A 20806-nucleotide genomic window follows, 5' to 3' on the forward strand; every position below is an offset into this window, starting at 1 on the left:
TTTAAAGAATTATAGTAATGGTTTTTGACCAAATTCAAGGTTATATTTTAAAGACAAGAGTATCTTCTGTAATCCCAGCATTTGGGAGACCGAGGTGGTCAGGAGTTCCAAGATCAGCCTGGTCAACATAGTGAAACCCCATCTGTACTAAAAATACAAAAAATTAGCCGGGCATGGTGGTGGGTGCCTGTAATTCCAGCTACTCAGGAGGCTGAGACAGGAGAATCACTTGAACCCGGGAGGCGGAGGTTGCAGTGAGGAGAGATTGTGCCACCGTACTCCAGCCTGGGCAATAGAGAGAGACTCCGTCTCAAAAAAAAAAAAAAAAAAAAAAAAAAGAAAAGACCAGAGTATCTTTACCAATAGTACCTTCATGGAGACAGAATAAGATAAAATTAAAAATCATTCTGAAAACCAAGGCTTGAGTTTGCTGTGCCTGGAGGAGTTCCTGTAGCTTCTGCAGAACCCAGGGGCAGCAGGACCCATGTGTCCTCAGTCCTCTGGGAAGCAGCCTGAGTGTCAGCTGCAGCCGGGGAGCAGTCAGCAGGGCGCACAGTCCTTCCTGCCAGTGCTTCTTGAGCAGAAATTTCTCATTTTAGTGAAGTCCAGTTTATCCTTGTGTTCATGTACACATCCAGTTTTCTAGCACCATTTGTTGAAAAGATTTTCTCTTCCCCATTGGATTGCTTTGGAGGCTTTGGACATCCTGTGAGTGTGGGTCTGATTCTTGGTGCGCAGCTCAGTTCTTTTTATCTGTGTGTTGGTCCTTACGCTGGCACTGCACTACACTGTCCTGGTTCCTGGAGTCTTGGGGTGTGTCTTGAAGTCAGGTCCTTCACTTGGTTCTTCTGTCTCAAGAATCTTTTTTCAGGCTCACTGATTTTTAAATTTTTTTTTTTTTTTGAGATAGTGTCTCGCTCTGTCACCCAGGCTGGAGTGCGGTGGTGTTCTCTTGGCTCACTGCAACCTCAACCTCCAGGGCTGAACTGATCCTCCCATCCCAGCCTCTCAAGTAGCTGGGATTACAGGTCTGTGCCACCATTCCTAGCCAATTTTTGTATTTTTGTAGAGATGAATTTTCGCCATGTTGGTCAGGCTGGTCTTGAACTCCTGACCTCAAGTGATCTGTGCACCTTAGGTTCCCATAATGCTGGGAATACAGCATAAGCCACTGTGCCTGGTCAATGTAACATTTTTTTGTTTGTTTTTTGGAGATTGCCCAGGCTGGTTTTGAACTCCTGACCTCAAGCAGTCCTCTCGCCTTGACCTTCCAAAGTGCTGGCATTACAGGCGTGAGCCACCGCACCCCGACTGATTTTTTCACATCTCCACACTGATGTTATGCCTATCCAATGAATTTTTTTTTTATTTCGGATGTTGTATTTTTCACTTCTGGAATCTCCATTTGGCTCTTTATTTTAATAGTTTCTGTTTTTTGTCAAGATTTCTTCTTGTCTTTTATTGCAGTATATTTTTCTTTATGTCCTTGGACATACATATTAAGGTCACTTTAAGATCCTTGCCTGCTTATTCTAGTACGTGGGTCATCCTGAGGTTGGTGTCTGAGTATGGCTCATGTTTTTTGTTTGTATTTTGGAGTAATTTTGTAAGTTTGAATTGGATTTTGGACAATTGTGCATGACATATAGAAACCCTGGGTTCTGTTATATTCTTCTGAAAAGTATTTATTTGCTTTAACACTTAGTTAACTTGATTGAATTAAAAATGTACACTCTGGCTGGGCGCAGTGGCTCACGCCTGTAATCCCAGCACTTTGGGAGGCCGAGGCGGGTGGATCCACAAGGTCAGGAGTTCGAGACCAGCCTGGCCAATATGGTGAAACCCTGTCTCTACTAAAAATACAAAAAGTAGCCAGGCATGGTGGCACACCTGTAGTCCCAGCTACTCAGGAGGCTGAGGCAGGAGAATGGTGTGAACCTGGGAGGCAGAGGTTGCAGTGAGGCAAGATCGCACCACTGCACTCCAGCCTGGGTGACAGAGTGAGACTCCATCTCAAAGAAAAAAAAAAAAAAAAAAAGCCAAACAACAACAACAAAAACTTGCATACTCTTTCTCCTTTGTGACGGGAGGCACCTGAAAACTCAGTTCAGTACTTGGGCCTTCACTTGGATTCTGTTTTTGTGTACATGATTTAGGTGGAGGTTAGGGAGAGAATATGGGGCCTCCTTTTCCAACTGTCTCCTGTTCTTTGTCCTCTTGTTCAAGCCCGTGAGATGCTATGTGTCTTTAGGTTTGAGCTGTTCCATAGAGCACAGGCTGGGGCTGCCCTCATGCCAAATGCCATGAAACTGGAAACCTTACCATGTTCCATTCCCTTCTTGCAAGTATCATTTCCCTTCCTGTATCACTGGCCTACCTTTTCATGTTTTTTTGTGTTTCATCTAGAGTTTATGTTTACGTGGATTATGTTTATTTTATTTTATTTTTTTTGAGACAGAGTCTCGCTCCGTCGCCAGGCTGGGGTGCAGTGGTGCAATCTCAGCTCACTGCAAGCTCCGCCTCCCGGGTTCATGCCATTTTCCTGCCTCAGCCTCTTGAGTAGCTGGGACTACAGGCACCTGCCACCGCGCCTGGCTAATTTTTTTTTTTTTTTGTATTTTTAGTGGAGACGGGGTTTCACCGTGATCTTGATCTCCGGACCTTGTGATCCACCCGCCTCCACCTCCCGAAGTGCTGGGATTACAGGTGTGAGCCACCGCGCCCAGCCTTGTTACCTGGATTATGTTTGACTCGATAGGAAGTACTTGGCCATTTCTGGACACGGAGCCCTTTATCAAGTTTTGTTTATTAAAAAATACTCTTTTCTTTTGATTACATTAGTCATTCATGCTCATTATAGAACATTTGGGAGATTTAGAAATGCACACACACACAAATTGTGTCACCTGTAATGCTGCCCCAGAGGTGAGCACTGCCAGGCCATTGTTTTCAAAGCATTCTTTCCTTTCTTTCCGCCCTCTCTTTGTCCATCCCCTCTGTCCCTTTCGTCGTCTTTCCTCTTCCATCTTGGTTAAATGTAAATGGCAGTGCCTTCCTCTTACATATGCTGTTTTGGGGCTGATTTTTCCTTTTAGTAACGCTTCCTAAGCCTCTCCCCATGTGCGTACAGAGTCTGTGGCGTGGCTGGTGGTGGCTGCGTGGTGGGCCTTGTGTGGCAGTTGGTTCAAACAGCTCCCTCTCACTGAACAGTTACTTTGTTTAGGTATCTGTAGCTTTTACGTTTAAAATGTCTCACTAAGTAGAGTGAATATTTTTGAGTGATTTAAGGAATGATTTAGCAACTAGTAATTAAGTTCTTAGCGTTTACGTTAATTGCGAGGATGGTGACCAGATGGAAGAGGGTTAGGGTTAAGTCCGTGCTGACCAAGAGTTGGCTGGTTTCTGTCTTCGTAAGAGAACATGCCAGTAGCTTTCCATGTAAACTTTTAAAAACCATGATTTTTTAAGAGCAGTTTTAGGTTCGCAGCAGAATTGAGAGGAAGGAACAGAGATTTTTTTACATACCCCATTGCCCCCAACCCCATGTGCACAGCCTCCTTTATATCCGTGTCCCCCTCCAGACGGTACATTATTTGCCCTTGGTGAGCCTTCAGTGCCTTGTCATTAGCACAGTACTATAGTTTCACTGCTCTAAAAATCTCCCGTGCTCTGCCTGTTTACCTCCTCCCTGCACTTTGCACCTGGCAACCACTCATCTTTTCGTTGTCTCTATAGTTTCCTTTTCCAAGACATCATAGAGTTAGGATCATGTAGCATGTCACCTTTTCAGATTGGCTTCTTTCATTTTATTTTTTTTAAAGATGGGGTCTTGCTTTGTTATCCAGGCCGGAATGCAGAGTTCAGTGACATCGTCCTAGATCACTGCAGCTTCAAACTCTTGGGCTCAAGACTCCTGAGTAGCTAAGACTACAGGCGTGTGCCACCATGCCTGGCTAATATTTTAATTTTTATTTTTTTGTAGAGACAGGATCTCGTTGTGTTGCCCAGGCTGGTTTTGAACTCCTGACCTCAAGCGATCCTCCCACCTCAGCCTTCCAAAATGTTGGGATTACAGGCGTAAGCCACCACGCCTGGTGATGGCTTTTTTTCACTTTAAGCATTTTAAATAACATCTGTCTATTTATATCTCTATATATCTCACATATGTATGTCTCAAGTAGGGTGCTAACTATAAAAATAGCATTTTAAAGATCTAAGTTGGCTGGGTGCGATGGCTCACGCCTGTAATCCCAGCACTCTGGGGCCAAGGCAGGTGGATCACGAAGTCAGGAGATCAAGACCATCCTGGCTAACACAATGAAACTCTGTCTCTACTAAAAATGCAAAAAATTAGCTGGGCGTGGTGGCAGGCGCCTGTAGTCCCAGCTACTCAGGAGGCTGAGGCAGGAGAATGGCTTGAACCTGAGAGGCAGAGGTTGCAGTGAGCCGAGATTGCACCACTGCACTCCAGTCTGGGCAACAGAGTGAGACTCTGCCTCAAAAACAATCAAACAAACAAAATCTAGGTTAATTAGATAGTTATTAATTGGGATTTTAGTGTCATTTTCCAGTAGAAAGGCAATTTAACCTTTTTATTATTTGGTGTTTTGGGATGTGAAGTTATGCTGGGCAGTGTGACTGACGGGTCAGCTGAGCTTTGTCTCAGAACTGAAACTCATGTTTCCCAGCATTAGGCCTTTTGTTATCATTCAATATGCAAAGCTAGTTAGTTACCCAAGGACTGTAGGTTTGCATTGATTTGAAATTCCATTAAAACCAGAATAATATGTCTTTTACAAGTCTTTTTTCCTCCAGAGGTAAGTTAGAACTTTAAATTATTATACATAAATATACATTACACATGTATATTTAAACACACGGGGTAGATAACATTTCTGTTATTAAGAAGGAATGAGGTCGATGTTTGGGATAATTATGGTAGTTTGAGTTTATTCTTGTAATGGCCTTCATTTTTTCATCTTTTTTCCCAGCAGCAAGCCCTCGCAGGGAGCCTGGTAGCAGGGGCCGGAAGCACAGTAGAGACGGACCTGTTTAAGAGGCAGCAGGCGATGCCCTCCACAGGTATGGCAGGTATGTCAGGGCACAGCTAGCGTGGCTTTTGGAATGCCCCCCTCTTCTTGGGCTGCCGAGGTACAGTTGCCATGAGTTTCTGAAGAGCAGTTGCTAAATTTGATTTCTTCCTACTTTGAAAATTAACCTCTCTTATGGTGATTATCAGCTGAACAATATTTATGTGAATTTTTCTGTGTCCTGAGGTGAAGACTTTTTCAGTTGAGCAGGTATATTCCATGTTGATTTTCTGTATGCATCTGTAGGCTCTTGAGTCACCACAGTGTAGCTCAACACAAAATCATCTGCTTTCTGAAGTTGTCATATTTTTAAGCTGATTTTTTTCAAATAGTAAACTTAATACATTTTTATATAAAAGACTTCAACAGTTCAGTAGAGTATAACTTAAGCCTACATCTGGCTTGGTACCTGCCCACTCCCCAGCCACAGCAGTAACCACTGCTAATGTTTCGTATATTCTCTCTCACAGACCTTCCTCTCCATACACAAGCATTGTTACATACGTGATACTTTGAAAAAGTTCTGATGCGATCGGATTGTATATACGTTGTTATGTCTAAGAATATGAACTGGAAAGGCCATCTCTTCAAGTCATAACCCCTCTCTCAGTGCCACGTGCTGTTCCGTCGTGGGGATGGTTGGTTCTTTATCTGTCAGATCCTTGTCAGTGTTCATCTGTTAGTGCCACATTTTATCTGTTACAGTGAACTGAGGATTGAACATGTAGTCTCATGTTTTTTTTTCCTACATGTTTATCAGTCACAGTGTATCTCCTTATTTTTTGAGATAGGGTCTGGCTCACCCAGGCCAGAGTGCAATAGCATCATCATGGCTCACTGCAGCCTCGAGCAAATCTTGTGCCTCAGCCTCCTGAGTAGCTGGGACTACAGGCACCGCCACCACGCCCGGCTCCATGCAAGCCTTTTTGCATTTTGGCTACAGTCAGGGTCCCACTATGTTGCCCAGGCTGGTCTCGAACTCCTGGGCTCAAGTCTTCTCGCCTCAGCCTCCCAAAGTGCTGAGATTGTAGGCGTGAGCCACCGAACCTGACTGTCAATATCTCTAAAGGAAAAACGCCTGGAAATGAAATGGCTACATCAAAGCGCAGGTGTAGTTAGGTAATGATGGTGCTCAGTTGCCCACCAAAAGGACAGGGCCAGTTTTCACTGCCATCAGTAATTACTGGTTCTTTGCCATTTTGATCGTTTTATTAGGTGTAAGTCATTTAATCCTCATTGCTCTGATGGGTGAAAAAGTCCTTGTTCTGATTTGGGTTTCTTTAGCTTTAAGCACGCTGTGCAGCCTCGTTCCCTGTGTGCTGGGCATCTGTGAGTCTGCCCCACTGCCCGCTCTCCACGCTCTCGTCTGTGCTTGTGGTGCTCCTCGTGTGCTTGTGCTTTCCGAGTGCTGAGCGGGTCCGACTCTGTCCGTCACACGCGTTGCCTCTCAGGTTGTTGCTTGTCCCTGGCCTTGTTATGAAGCTTTTTCTTATATTGGCAACGTTTTAATGAGAAATTGTATTTATCAGCCTTATCTTTTATGGCTTCTGGATTTTAGTTAATGTGTAGAAAGGCCTCCCTGTTCAAAGATGATAAAAACACACATGTTTTTTTCTACTACTTTTCTGGTTTTATTTTTACATCAAACTGCACCTTTTTTGAAAATTATTCTAGAGCAGTCTAAGAGGCCTCGCCTTGAAGTGGGTCACCAAGGGGTAGTTTTCCAGCACCCGGGGGCAGACGCAGGCGTTCCTCTCCAGCAGCTAATGCCGACCGCACAAGGTAAGGCCCAGCAGCAGAGCCAGCTCCCCACTCAGGAGCAGGCGGTACACTGCGGTTCCAGAAACCAGCACCAGACTCAAACTTGGGCAGTGGAGGTAGCGTGTTTACAGTGGGGTGCCTGAAATTGAGATATTTCTCTGAGTCCCAGTCCATATCATATGCAAAGCCCCTGGAGACATGTTCTTGCCACACTAATGGGAGCCACACATCACTTTGTCATAGTGTCTTTCAACAATTTTTACTCCTGTGTTTTTCCCAATTGCTGCGTTGTGGGGATGCCGTGTGGCGATCTGGTGCTTGTTTTGCTTGATGCTGACTTGCAAAGGTCAAGCGCCTCTCTTTCCTTTTGTGTGTGCTCAGTTGTGGCCGACTTCTCGTGTGAGTGTGGTGGGTCTTGGACAAGCACCGGGGTGTCGGACATGTCTCTTTGTGACTCACTGGTAGACGCTGCCACACTTGGGAATCAGTGCTCTTGGCGCTTTTCTTATTTTGCAGGAGGAATGCCCCCCACGCCGCAGGCTGCGCAGCTCACTGGACAGAGGCAGAGTCAGCAGCAGTACGACCCCTCCACGGGGCCTCCCGTGCAGAACGCCGCCAGCTTGCACACCCCACTACCGCAGCTGCCCGGGAGGCTTCCCCCAGCCGGTGTTCCCACCGCAGCCCTCTCCTCTGCGCTGCAGTTTGCACAGCAGCCGCAAGCAGTGGAGGCCCAGACACAGCTCCAAATCCCGGTGAAGACTCAGCAGCCCAATGTTCCCATCCCTGCACCCCCCAGCAGCCAACTCCCCATCCCTCCCTCGCAGCCTGCACCACTGGCCCTCCATGTTCCCACGCCTGGGAAGGTGCAGGTGCAGCCCTCTCAGCTTTCCTCCCTGCCGCAGGTATGAGAAAAGATACAGGAAAAAAAGAAAATGGTTTGCAGGATTGGCTGGCTGCCTGGGTGTTAGACAGGGTGTCACACCACACTGTAATTCATATATTTTCTCTTAGCAGCTTGCTCCCCCAATTTAGAACAATTAGTTAATTCAGTACTTGCACTATAGTTTTATTTGGCTCTATGATATTATCTTTATTAAAGAAATAGAGAACGGGGCCGAGTTTGGTGACTCACGCCTGTAATCCCAGCGCTTTGGGAGGCTGAGGTGGGTAGATCACCTGAGCTCAGGAGTTTGAGACCAACCTGGCCAACATGGTGAAACCCTGTCTCTACTAAAAATACAAAAATTAGCCAGGCGTGGTGGCATGTGCCTGTAGTCCAAGCTGCTTCAAAGGCTTAGGCAGGAGAATCACTTGAACCTGGGAGGTGAGGTTGCAGTGAGCTGAGATTGCACCATTGTACTCCAGCGTGGGTGACAGTGAGACTCCATCTCAAAAAAATATATATATATATAATAATAATAATAGACAACTGTTATTATTGTCACTCTTAGTACCATGGGCCCCTGCTTACTCACCCACATGTGTGAAGGGCATGGTGTCAGTTATCCCTTATAATCTGCCCAGCAACTCTCAGGTAGGTGGCAGTGACCCATTCTACTACCGTGGAGACAAATACTCAGAGGTTCTGGGGCTGGCCCCAAGTTACATGGTGATGAAGTGACGAGTGGGGCTTGACCCTAGCTCCATGTGAGTACAAAACCACGCTGCACACCACCCACCAGACATGCTCCCTGGGTGCCTGCTTTGCTGCTTTTGGGATGCTCTATGCTCTGCAAACGTGTGTAAGGCGTTACTGATCCAGCTTGATACACATGTGTAAGGTGTTAATGATCCAGCTTGATACACATGTGTAAGGCATTACTGATTCCGCTTGTTACATGTTTCAGGTAATTAAAATGCCCCTCCTCCCCCACTGGTGAATTTTACCCAGTGCGGTTTTGGAATGTCCACAGTAAACTGGTTTTGGTTTCTAAGGAGTAGCGAAATGCCACAGCCTGGATGCCAGCTGTCAACAGGGCACTGACAGGGAGGCTGGGGAGGGCTCTCAGCCCTCTTAGTTCTGTTTGATGCACGTCAGGGTGTGGGGAGCCCACTGCAGAGTCTTCCCTTCCTTTTACCCTCTCCCTCACTAACAAAGGAATTTCCTAGGTGGGCTTTGAGTTCAGGGTTTTTGTTTGTTTTGAAACAGGGTCTGGCTCTGTCACCCAGGCTGGAATGCAGTGGGACAATCTCTGCTCACTGCAGCCTCTACTTCCTGGGCTTAGATGATCCTCCTGCCTCTGCCCCCTGAATAGCTGGGACTACAGGCACACACCACTACACCTGGCTGATTTTTGTATTGTTGTAGAGACGGGCCATGCTGTTGTAGAGCTTGGGCCATGCTGCCCAAGCTAAAAGTTCTTTTTCTTTTCTTTTTTTTTTTTTAGACGGAGTTTCGCTCTTGTTACCCAGGCTGGAGTGCAATGGCCCGATCTCGGCTCACCACAACTTCCACCTCCTGGGTTCAAGCGATTCTCCTGCCTCAGCTCCCTAGTAGCTAGGATTACAGGCATGTGCCTCCATGCTGGCTAGTTTTGTGTTTTTAGTAGAGACGAGGTTTCTCTGTATTTGTTAGGCTGGTCTTGAACTCCTGACCTCAGGTGATCCGCCAGCTTTGGCCTCCTAAAGTGCTGGGATCACAGGCGTGAGCCACCGCACCCGGCCTGCAGGTTCTTTATGTTTGAGATTTATGGCAGAATCTTAAGTATATAACGATGAAATAATAGTAACGATAATAGCTATCACTTATTCATCACTTGTGAGGTGTGGTGTCAAGCACTGTGATGAGCGATTTATTGGCATTGTTTCCTTTACCTGACAACCTTATGATGTAGAATGTTGATTATCTCCATTTTATAGATCTAAAAAAACGGAGGCCAGAAAAGCCAGTGACTGGTGGGGCTGTGATTGGGAGCCTTGTGTGCAAGTCTGCAGTGAACCTTGTGCACCCACTCTGAGAAAGGCGACACGTGTCGGGGCAGCTGAGCTCTTCTAGGCCTTACATTGCTTGCTTTAGGTTTTTGTGGAAATGATTCTATTTTGAACACTTCCTCACATCAAGCCACATACGGACTTAAAGCAGCTCTGTGGTTTTTCTTAGATTTAATTTACCTGCCTGTATTACTGAAAAAATCAGCTGTGGAAAATGATTTTATTTTATCTTTTTTTTTTGAGTCAGAGTCTCACTCTGACCCTCAGGGTGGAGTGCAGTGGCGCAATCTTGGCTCACTGCAGCCTCTGCCTCCTGGGTTCAAACACTTCTGCCTCAGCCTCCTGGATGGCTGGGACTGCAGCTGTGCGCCACCATGCCCTACTAGTTTTGTTTTTGTTTTCCAGCAGAGAAATGATGTATTTCACAATTTAGCTCTCTAAATAACTTTGTATTATCTCCTTAAGAACAATGGTACAGGCAATCATTTACTGATCATTTTACAATGCATGTAATATCTTGTGCATGCTTAGGCAACTATTTTTTGTTTTTTTTTTACTTTTTAGTAGAGATGAGCTTTTGCCATGTTGGCCAGGCTGGTCTCAAACTGCTGATCTCAACTAATCCACCCCCCTTGGCCTCCCATAATGCTGGGATTATAGGCGTGAGCCACCACACCCAGCCTGGAAAATGATTTTTTTTTTTTTTTTTTGAGACGGGGTCTCGCTCTGTCGCCCGGACTGGAGTGCAGTGACCGGATCTCAGCTCACTGCAAGCTCCGCCTCCCGGGTTCCCGCCATTCTCCTGCCTCAGCCTCCCGAGTAGCTGGGACTACAGGCGCCCGCCATCTCGCCCGGCTAGTTTTTGTATTTTAGTAGAGACGGGGTTTCGCCGTGTTAGCCAGGATGGTCTCAATCTCCTGACCTCGTGATCCGCCCGTCTCGGCCTCCCAAAGTGCTGGGATTACAGGCGTGAGCCACCGCGCCCGGCCAGAAAATGATTTTTAAGAAGCCTTTACAAAGGCTGTAGGAACCTGTTACTTCCAGGTTGAGCAGGAGGGGCACACTTTCTCAGTCAAGGGCCAGGTAATGAATGTTCTGGCTTTGCGGACTGTTCAGTGTCTGTGGTAGAAGTGAAGACACAGCCACGCACAGACGGCACATAAGTGGATGTGGCTGTGCTCTAATAAAGCTTCATTTCCAAAAGCCTGTGGCCAGCCGGGGGACAGTGCTGCAGCTGTGAAGAAAAGAAACCCGTGCCATGGGACAGTCACTCAGAGAGAGTGTGTTCTAGCGGTTCTTTGTCTCCCTTCAGCTTTTGAATGGGCTGAATCTTGTATGAGTCTGCACTCAGCCCGTCTTCCCTGCTCTCCATCCTCAGCAACAGTTGTCTGTGAATTTAGTTCAGTCTGTTGTTGAGGTGGTGCGAAGAGGAGGACTTTTTTTTTTGAGACAGAGTTTTGCTCTTGTTCCCCAGGCTGGAGCGGAATGACACGATCTCAGCTCACCACAACCTCCACCTCTTGGGTTCAAGCACTTCTCCTGCCTCAGCCTCCTGAGTAGCTGGGATTATAGGCATGCGCCACCACGCCTGGCTAATTTTGTATTTTTAGTAGAGATGAGGTTTCTCCATGTTGGTCAGGCTGGTCTCGAACTCCTGACCTCAGGTGATCCACCCACCTCGGCCTCCAGAAGTGCTGGGATTACAGATGTGAGTCACTGTGCCTGGCCTGAGGAGGATTTTTTAACCCTTTTAGCCCATCTGCCACGAGAGAGGCACACTGAATTTGTATGTTATGTTATGTTACGTTACATTACGTTATATTTTCTTGAGACAGATTCTTGCTTTGTTGCCCAGGCTGGAGTACAGTGGCACAAACATGACTCACTGTAGCCTCAACCTCTCAGGCTCAAGCAATCCTCCCACCTCAGCCTCCCGTGTAGCTGCAACCAAAGGCGCACACCACCACACCTGGCTAATTTTTAAATTTTTTGGTAGAGATGGGATCCTACTTCGTCACCTAGGCTCATCTCAAACTCCTGGGCTCAAGCGATCCTCCCACTTCGGCCTCCCAAAGTGTTGGAATTACAGGCATGAGCCACTGGGCATGGCCTAAAGATAGTTCATAATGAAAACTCTGTTTGGTTTTGTGGAAGTAGAGGGATGTATTATTTGTTCATGGACACGTTAGTGTTGGGCTGTGGATGTGATTTGTTTGCTCGCGCTGTCATGGAGTGGAAGGTGCTGGCAATGTGCGTCTCTGATGCTGTGGGCGCTCTGGTATTTGGCACCGTGGGCTGCCCTGACATCTTTTCTTCACCTTGCTCCACTTGTGCTCTGCCCTTTAGACGGTGGCATCGACAAGGCTCCCTGTGGACCCTGCCCCGCCCTGCCCACGGCCTCTGCCCACCTCTTCTACCTCGTCCCTGGCACCCATGAGTGGCTCCGGCCCAGGACCCTCCCCTGCTCGGTCCTCTCCAATAAATAGACCCTCCTCAGCAACCAACAAGGCACTGTCTCCAGTCACTTCCCGGACCCCCGGGGTGGTGGCATCTGCCCCCACCAAACCACAGAGTCCTGCTCAGAATGCCACCTCGTCCCAAGACAGTTCTCAGGATACGCTGACAGAACAGATAACCCTGGTAAGCATGCTTAAGAAAGTTGTAAAATGTACTCCAGTCGGTGAAGCACATTTAGTTTTAATTGTCCAGAATGTGGTAGAGTAAAACTGAATGCCTGGTCAATTCAACATGGCTTGGGAATCAGTAGAGACAAGATGAAAACCAAGGGTTAGCCTTTCCAGTTGGAAGCAGACTCATGGAGGAAGTCTGTGTTTTTGTGATCAAACCTGCAGTCTTGGGCTGCTTTCATACGGGCAGTAGACGAGGGTGGAAGAGGTCATGTGTAGGAGTCAGGCTGAGAGGGACAAGCTTGAATGCTGGGGCCCTGCAGGCTGTGAGGTCCCTGCAGCCACTGGTCTGCAGCCCTGTCCTTGAGAGTCACTGCCCAGCCCTTAGCACTTACTTTGGGTTGGATGACTAAGCATTTATTTTGTTCAACTTCATTAGGGAAATTAAAAGAATCGTGTATCAAAATAGAGTGTCATAAACCCCATGTTCCCCATGATCTGATTTTATCACAGTGATCAATATGCAGCTAGTCTCATTTTGTTTATTCCACTCTCTTCCAGGTTATTTGGAAGCAAATTCCAGTATCCTATGGTTTCCCTTGTAAGCACGTTGGTAGAAACACAAGGTTTTCAAGTTTTAGTCTGTTTTATAGAGCTGGGGCAGGACAGTTGCTCCAGCTTCTTCTAAGGCTCCTGGAAAGGTCACACGCTCCTTGACCTCTCCTAGAACCACTTTGACCTTTGTGTTTGAGTCTTACCTTTGATATTAAACTGGGACCTTGAGCTTTCTGTCTTCCTAGTGCCTGACTGAGCCTTTTACATAGTAGGGCTTCAGATTCCTGGTGTGTGAGTTGGTGGAACACACTCATCACATGCCGACCCCACCATCCCCCGTATTATCACCTGCAGGAGAACCAGGTGCATCAGCGCGTCGCGGAGCTGAGGAAAGCAGGTCTGTGGTCCCAGAGGCGTCTGCCGAAGCTGCAGGAGGCCCCACGGCCCAAGGCCCACTGGGACTATCTGTTGGAGGAGATGCAGTGGATGGCCACAGACTTTGCCCAGGAGAGGAGGTGGAAGGTGGCTGCTGCGAAGAAGGTGGGTTGGAATGTGTGGAGCTGCTGTGCTGTGTGCGTTGGTGGGAGCTGGAGTTTGCCGTGCTGTAAATGGTGGGCAGGACTCCAGACCCACTTTTTTTTCTTATTTTTTTTCAGACAGGGTCTCGCTCTGTTGTCCAGGCTGGAATGCCCAGCTAATTTTTGTGTTTTTTGCCACATTACCCAGACGGTCTTGAATCCTGGGCTCAAGCAATTGCTCGCCTCAGCCTCCCGGAGTGCTGGGATTGCAGGCGTGAACCACCGTGCCTGGCAGACTCACTCTAAAGACCTTGACTTGTGAAGTCTGGGAAGGAGACTTCCCTGTTGTTTGGAGAATAACTGTGCTGTGTGATTAAGACTGAGGTGGTGTCTTCAGAGCCCAGCATGCACTGTTGGAATCAAGCCTGTGCTCTCGCACTTCTGCACTGGTGCGGGTTTACCTTCCTTTTGTTGCCTGGCTTTGCCTGCCAGTTGGAGTTAGGATATCTCCAGTGCCGCAGGTCCAGGCTGGTGGCTGGGGCTGTTCAGGGAGCTGAGAGGCTGAGTTAGAAGGCCCCTGGTGTCAGTCAAAGGGCAGCAAGGGGCTGTCCCAGGCTTTCCTGCCTGACCACACCACCTCCTGCTCTTCCTCCTGGGCTTCTAGTCTAGCTTTCTCTTTGGTTTCGGCTGAGAATTTATTTTCTCCTAACTGTTGTTGCCAAAGCAGGTGCAGAGTCCTTGGAAGACTCTGGAGGCCCTACTGCTAACACTAGAAAAGTGAGAACAAGTGGTAGATTTCTAGAAACCCCAGGCTTCAGTGGGAAGCAGCTGTGCTTTCACTGTGTGAACAGCCATGGCCCTTCTTTGTCTTCCTTATTACCGTGTCGCCGCCTCTGTTTCTTGGGCTGTAGGGTCTTTGTTCATATTTTCTGTACTCTTAAGGCTGTGGCCTCATGCTCTGTCCCCTGCCCTGTCCACTCCCTACCCTGAATTCTCCCCCTTGCTCTCTTCATGTAGGTTAGGCAGAGAAAAGCTGAGACCACAGGGTGAGGACCGTGGGGTTCTGAGGGTCAGGGGTCTCAAATCAGATTCATAGGCATTTCAGAAAAACCCTGATTCTTCCTTAAACCAACCTTTCCACAAAGAAGATAGTCCTGAACATGGTGGACACCAGGCTGGACAGGGCAGGGGGCCAGACATATGTAGATGCCAGGCTGGACATGTGGATGTCAGGCTAGATGGATGGGGGCTGGCTGATGGGCTGGAGTGGGAGCTGGTGGGGTTGGCTGAAGAGCAGTGCAGCACCTACAGGGCGCAGGCCAGGGCCATCTCTCAACAGCTGAGTGATGCACCTGCAGCCAGGCCTGCCCCTCCCCGTGCCTCCTGCCTCTCGCTGGGGTATACAGGGAGAGGCTGCAGAGCAGCCCACCCTGATCAGGGCCCGTGTTGACGACAGTGAGCCCCATTGGAGGCTGAGTGGGAGCACGGCGTGTGCGCAGAGTCCGGGCGGTAGTTGAGTACATTTCCGTCCCTAGAACAGGCGTGGGGGTGACAGCCATTGTGCTTTCAGGGCTCCAGAGCTTTTCTCATCTTAATTCTCTCCACCCATTTGAGGTTCTATTGGTGGGTATGTGGAGTGTCTAAACTTTTAGAAAGCAGTTTGACAATTTAAAGCAAAAGCTTTAAAAATGTGAATTATCCCAGCCCAATAATTTCTGTAACTGGTACAGCATTCATGAAATGAGATGCTGACCCATGTTTATTGCATGGAGAGATGTTAATCATCTATTAAACGGGGAAGGAAGATTATAGCACAATATGGTATTCTAGTTTTGAGAAAAATAATGTGTATTTAGTGAAAAAAATAAAAACACTTTCTAGAAAAGTCAAGCAAAATATTGATAGTGGTTTTTGCTGGTAGTCCTGTTTCTCCTAATCCACCCTAAGAGCATACAAGGATGTATATGGCAGTGAATTGTGTAAATTTTAGCCTGAGAAGATTTAAAAAAAGTTACATATCCTTTTTTTCCCAGCATGACATAGAGTAAAACATACAATTCTTGCACTTTTATTCACCAGCTCGTTAGAACTGTGGTGCGCCATCATGAGGAGAAGCAGCTCCGTGAAGAAAGGGGAAAGAAGGAAGAGCAGAGCAGACTGAGGCGGATAGCCGCCTCCACAGCCCGGGAGATAGAGTGCTTTTGGTCGAATATCGAACAGGCGAGTGCTGCAGTTTTCATGGGGTTGTAAGAATCAGCCTGTCGGAGCTGGTGAGGCTACTTCCTGAGACCAGAGCTCAGGTACCTTGCTTAGGAAGCTTTCGAGCGCCAGAGCTGGCAATGTGTGCCCTCTCCTGGACTGTTGCTCGTTGGCCTTTGAATGAGCTGCTCATGCCTCCGTCTGTCTTGGACGGGGGATGCACCTCAACTGTGGCTGCCTTCTGAGGTGCTTCATGCCGTGGAGGGCCTCTGGGCATTGTGGTTTCAGGGTTAGCGTGGGTCACCACCATGGTTACTTCTTGAGCGGCCGCTTGGCCGCTCGCTTTCCTTTTTTGAAATTTCAATTCTTATCTCATCACCTAATAGAACTTGGGCAGGATGTAGTTAGTATGAAATAAATGAAAAAGCACCAAACTGACGAGGCTGGAAAACACTGTTTTTAGACTCTGCTCATGTGTTTTAGTGTTTTGTATGCAGAACGTCTGTAATTCCCATCCTTAGTAACGTGCTTATTCATTTAATCCTTTGCATTTAGGTTGTGGAAATAAAACTACAAGTAGAATTAGAAGAAAAAAGGAAGAAAGCCTTAAATTTACAGAAAGTTTCCAGGAGAGGTATGACCCTTCATAAAAAGGCTTACCACTGCTTGGGTGGTACTTTGTTCGGATTCTTTTCCCAGCAGGCAGTCTCCTGGCACTGTGGCTTCCCACAGAGGACATCTGCTCATCAGCCAGCTGCCTGATTGTTACATTTCTCTTTGTGTGGCCATCCTAGTTTTATGCTTCAGTGCTTTTGAGATGTGCTGGTGTGAGTCAGCACCCCCAAGTTGATAAACTCTGGGACACAGAACTGGGGTTCAGTCCCTGGACAGTGAGTGAGGAGCTCCTTGAGGCATTTGCCATGCAGGAGGATCCCTGGGTGCCTGGCTGGGTGACGCCTCCATGTCGTTCTTCCTTTGATACTTCTTCAGCAGCTGCCTCCACTTGTTATGTGCCACTCCACTTAGGATATGCGCAGCACCAGTGGCGGCAGCGTTCACTGTTTCGTTTGCCTCTGAGGATGCCTCCAGGAGGGTGGGCACTGTGTTTCCCCGTTATTGATGAGGAACCTGAGGCTGAGAGGTGGCTGCTGCTGAAAGGCATAGAGCCACAAGTTAGTAAAAACCACTGCCCTGCGTGATGAGGAGGAAAAGGCAGAACTCATATGTCCCTCCTTTCCCTGCACGTGGGTGGAGGCAGCAGGACCCTGCCTGGAAAGCAGAGACGCCCTCGCCAAGCGTGGGGGGTCTTGGGAATGAACCGTGCTTCTTGTCTCTCTAGGGAAAGAATTGAGACCTAAAGGATTTGATGCATTACAGGAAAGTTTTCTGGTAAGTTTGGGGTTGTTACTGTACTGTGTGAGAAGGAGTGGAAGCAGCTCCAGTAGAGTGGGCCTTTTCATTCTTATCCAGAGGAATTTATAGGCTGTGACTATTACTTATTACTTCCCTTTCTTTTTTTTTTTGGGACGGAGTCTCTGTTGCCCAGGCTGGAGTGAAGTGGCATGATCTCAGCTCACTGCAAGCTCCGCCTCCCAGGTTCAAGCAGTTCTCCTGCCTCAGTCTCCCCAGTAGCTGGGACTACAGGCGCCCACTGCCACGCCCAGCTAATTTTTTTTTTTTTTTTTTGTATTTTTGTAGAGATGGGGTTTCACCGTGTTGCCCAGGCTGGTCTCAAACTCCTGAGCTCAGGCATTCCATCCGCCTTGGCCTCCCAAAGTGCTAGGATTACAGGCATGAGCCACATGCGCCCGGCCTATTACTCCCTTTCATTATAGACTCAAGTCTACTTTGAAAATATACTGGTGCTTTATAGCCTTAGTCTCACGTGCGTTGTTAATTTGGCAGTGACAGCTAAACACAGTGAGCATTGATCATGTCCTTGCCCCCTGACTGCCCTGCCCTGACCCAACCCCAAATGGAGGCTGAGGGCGGCCCAGCAGGCTTGCCCTGGGGCTTTCCCCTGTCCCATGGACGATTCTGTCTTGGTTTCCCATTCTGAGTGTTTAGATCTCATGCTTGTGGTTTTTTTTCTTTCTTTCAGGATTCAGGAATGTCTGGAAGAAAAAGAAAAGCTAGCATATCTTTGACTGATGACGAAGGTCTGTTCCCCCTCAGTGCCATCTTTGTTGTCTACAGGGCTGCTGATGAGATCACACAGAGCTGTGGCGACTTGGGATTTAGTCTTGTCATCTTCAGCTGGTTGGAAAGTTCAGCTTTTGTGTTTATCCAGATGTCTCTCAGTGTATAGATACTTTTTGGTATCTCTAGAGGACTTGGGATGTTTTCTGGAGCAACATGGTTGTATCTGCTTTTGTGAGGTTTGGAAACTTGGGTGCATCTTGGAGAGTGTTGGGGCCCCATGCTTCTATGGCACAGGGCCAAGCCTTTTCCTGTCCTCAAGAAGTGGCCCTGGTGTGTCCTGTGGTAGACCCATGGTTGCCAGCCATTGGGATTTCAGGAGAAACTCATGTGAATTTTAGATGTTGACACCTCGTTCAGATGAGAACAGATACCTGAGCACTGGGTGTGTGAGCTGGGGACAGCCCCGGCCACGACCTATTTCCAAACCCATGTGGATTGAGTACAGAAGTCCTCAGGACTAGAATGGATTTTTAGAGACAGAGTGGAGAGCAGGAGTAGAGAGGTTGGAGAAACTTTCTTGGGTGTTTGTGTGGTGGTTCCTGTCGGGTGCCAGGTAAAGCCTGCAGTTTCTCCTTCGGCTCTTTGATCAGCATCAGTATGGGTTTATTGGCTTGATTTGGTGAAGTGTGTTAACTTTTCCAAATTTTTGAAGATTGATCTTTGGTATGTATTGATTTTTATTTGGAAGTCAACAGGGAGTTTGACCAGATTATTGGCATGAAACTGGCGGTATTCAGGTCTGCTGCATATGACAGAAACGAAACAGCAATGTGGCAGATGAGTGAGGAGCCTAGGGGCACATGGCCCAGCACTGGCACGGCATTGTGGTGGCATTTTCAGGCCCCTGCCAAGCGATTTTCTTGTCTCAGCCTCCTGAGTAGCCGAGACTACAGGCACGGATCACTATGCAGCTAATTTTTGTATTTTTAGTAGAGACAGAGATTCACCATGTTGGCCAGGCTGGTCTCAAACTCCTGACCTCAGGTGATCCACCCGCCTCAGCCTCCCAAAGTACTGGGATTACAGGTGTCAGCCACCACACCTGGCCTGGTGCTGAATTCTAGATAGTACCATCCTGCACTGGGGATGGATTGAACCCTGGCCTTTCAGACAACAAGAGAACCACAACAGAGTACCGTAGGTTTGTGTCTTTCTTGTTACCTGGAAAAGGATGAGGTCATTTCTTCATGAGGAACACCTTTTCTCTGGCCTGCACTCTGGTAGCTGCGGTTGGCTTTGTGTAGATTGACATCTCCACTTTCTTTATTTTCTCACATTCTCAGGAGCACATTTGTGTACAGTCATGTGTTTCTTAGCAGTGGGTGTATGTTCTGAGAGATGCATTGCTGGGCAAGTTTGTTGTTACGTGAACGTACAGAGTGCTCACCGAAACCTAGATGGTGCGGCCCGTGCCTCCGGCTACAAACCTGCACCCATGTGACTCTCCTGAATACTGCGGGTAATTGGAAAATAGTGGTATTTGTGCATCTAAACATATCTTGACATAGATAAGCTAATGTAAAGATACAGTATTACAGTCTTACAGGGTCCCATTGGATATGCGGTCCGTTGTTGGCAGAAATGTCGTTATGTGGTGCTCAACTGTATTGAAACAGATCTTTATTTGGCTTCTATTTAATGCCTAAAGATGTCTTAGGATAACTCCAGAGAAGGCCAAATTAACCGCCCGAGGTCTTCTTCACTTTTTTTCCCCAAAGCTCTCCACTCTGGAAACCAAGTGATCAGAAGGCAGAAGGAATGGCAGAAGGCGTTTCCAAGAAGAGGAGATGGCCAGGCCTGTCGTGAGCCGCCAGGTGTTGAGTACAGTCAGAAAAGGCCGCACCCGGAGGCCCAGCGACTTGTGTGGTTGGGGTCAGGTGCCTAGGCCTTCTTGGTGGGCAGTGGGGGTCTTGTAGTGAAGAAATGAGGAGTTTTGATGGTGGGAAGGGAGAGATGTTATGTTAGATTGTAAGAGAGGAAAAGTTAAGAGCCAGCTGAGAGGAGAGACGGTGCAGGCCCCCAGGTGGGGAGAGGCTCTGTGGACAGAGGGAGTTTGGCTGTGGGGATGCTGGTTGCTGCTCTTTTCTCTGCCAAGAGCCAAGATCTCTATGGCGAGTGAGGTGTGAGGTTCAGGGCTGGAGGGCTGAAGAGAGCAGAGCGGGCTTGAGCTGGTGATTGTGGAGGACAGGAGAGCCAAGGAGAGTGTTAGGCTGATGTGGCTGGGCCTCATGAGATGGGCGATGGCGATGATGAGTTCACAGTGATCTCAGATGGCATGCTTGTGGGCTTTCCGCAGTGGGGCTCTGCAGGAAGGTGGGAGGGTTGACAGCATTCCGTATGTTGGCCTGAAGAAGGTCTGCCATGTGTGGAAAAACCAGGGCTGTCATTCACAGCCTGAAATGGAAGGGGAAATACGCGTCCAGTTTCCTGCTCGTTTAATTAAATGAACATTTCTAAATTTAACCTGAGAAGGTTTAAAGCTCAGTTTCAATTTCTTTAATAGCTATGCAAAATAATTTCGAAGCCTTATAGTGTATAATGAGTAACAGACATGCAAGTGGTGTTGCCTCTCAGTGACGCTCGCTGATAACCATTTTAGTGGACGACGAAGAGGAAACAATTGAAGAGGAGGAAGCAAACGAAGGTGTCGTGGACCACCAAACAGAACTTTCTAATTTAGCCAAGGAAGGTAGGCTGTTGCTACCTTATTAAACATTCAGTAGGTGCAAAGAAACGTTTAAAACGTGTGAGTTGTGAATAATAATACATTGAGGCAGCAGTGCCTGTTTTATGGAAAACAGTCCCTGTGTGCCTCCTGCTGCTCTCTCTCCTGACCTGGAGGTCCTGGCCCTCCTGGGTTGTGTGTAGGACTCTGCCCTGACTGTCTTTTTTCCCTGCCACCTGCATGTGTCTCCCTGAATGT

The 20806-nt window shown here is 47.8% G+C and overlaps 1 protein-coding gene across 1 annotated transcript in view; it reads left to right on the forward strand.

The window, feature by feature from the left end:
- EP400 (E1A binding protein p400) overlaps positions 1-20806 on the forward strand; it is a 140473-nt gene that overhangs the window by 31388 nt on the left and 88279 nt on the right. Inside the window, 10 exon segments of the mRNA XM_017868826.1 lie at positions 4992-5091; positions 6765-6872; positions 7368-7753; positions 12129-12422; positions 13319-13504; positions 15562-15702; positions 16237-16315; positions 17021-17070; positions 17783-17840; positions 20483-20572. Of these exon segments, the coding sequence (XP_017724315.1) occupies positions 4992-5091; positions 6765-6872; positions 7368-7753; positions 12129-12422; positions 13319-13504; positions 15562-15702; positions 16237-16315; positions 17021-17070; positions 17783-17840; positions 20483-20572 (1492 nt within the window).

Source organism: Rhinopithecus bieti, unplaced genomic scaffold (assembly GCF_001698545.2).
Source record: "Rhinopithecus bieti isolate Rb0 unplaced genomic scaffold, ASM169854v2 scaffold_4907, whole genome shotgun sequence".
NCBI lineage: Eukaryota > Metazoa > Chordata > Mammalia > Primates > Cercopithecidae > Rhinopithecus > Rhinopithecus bieti.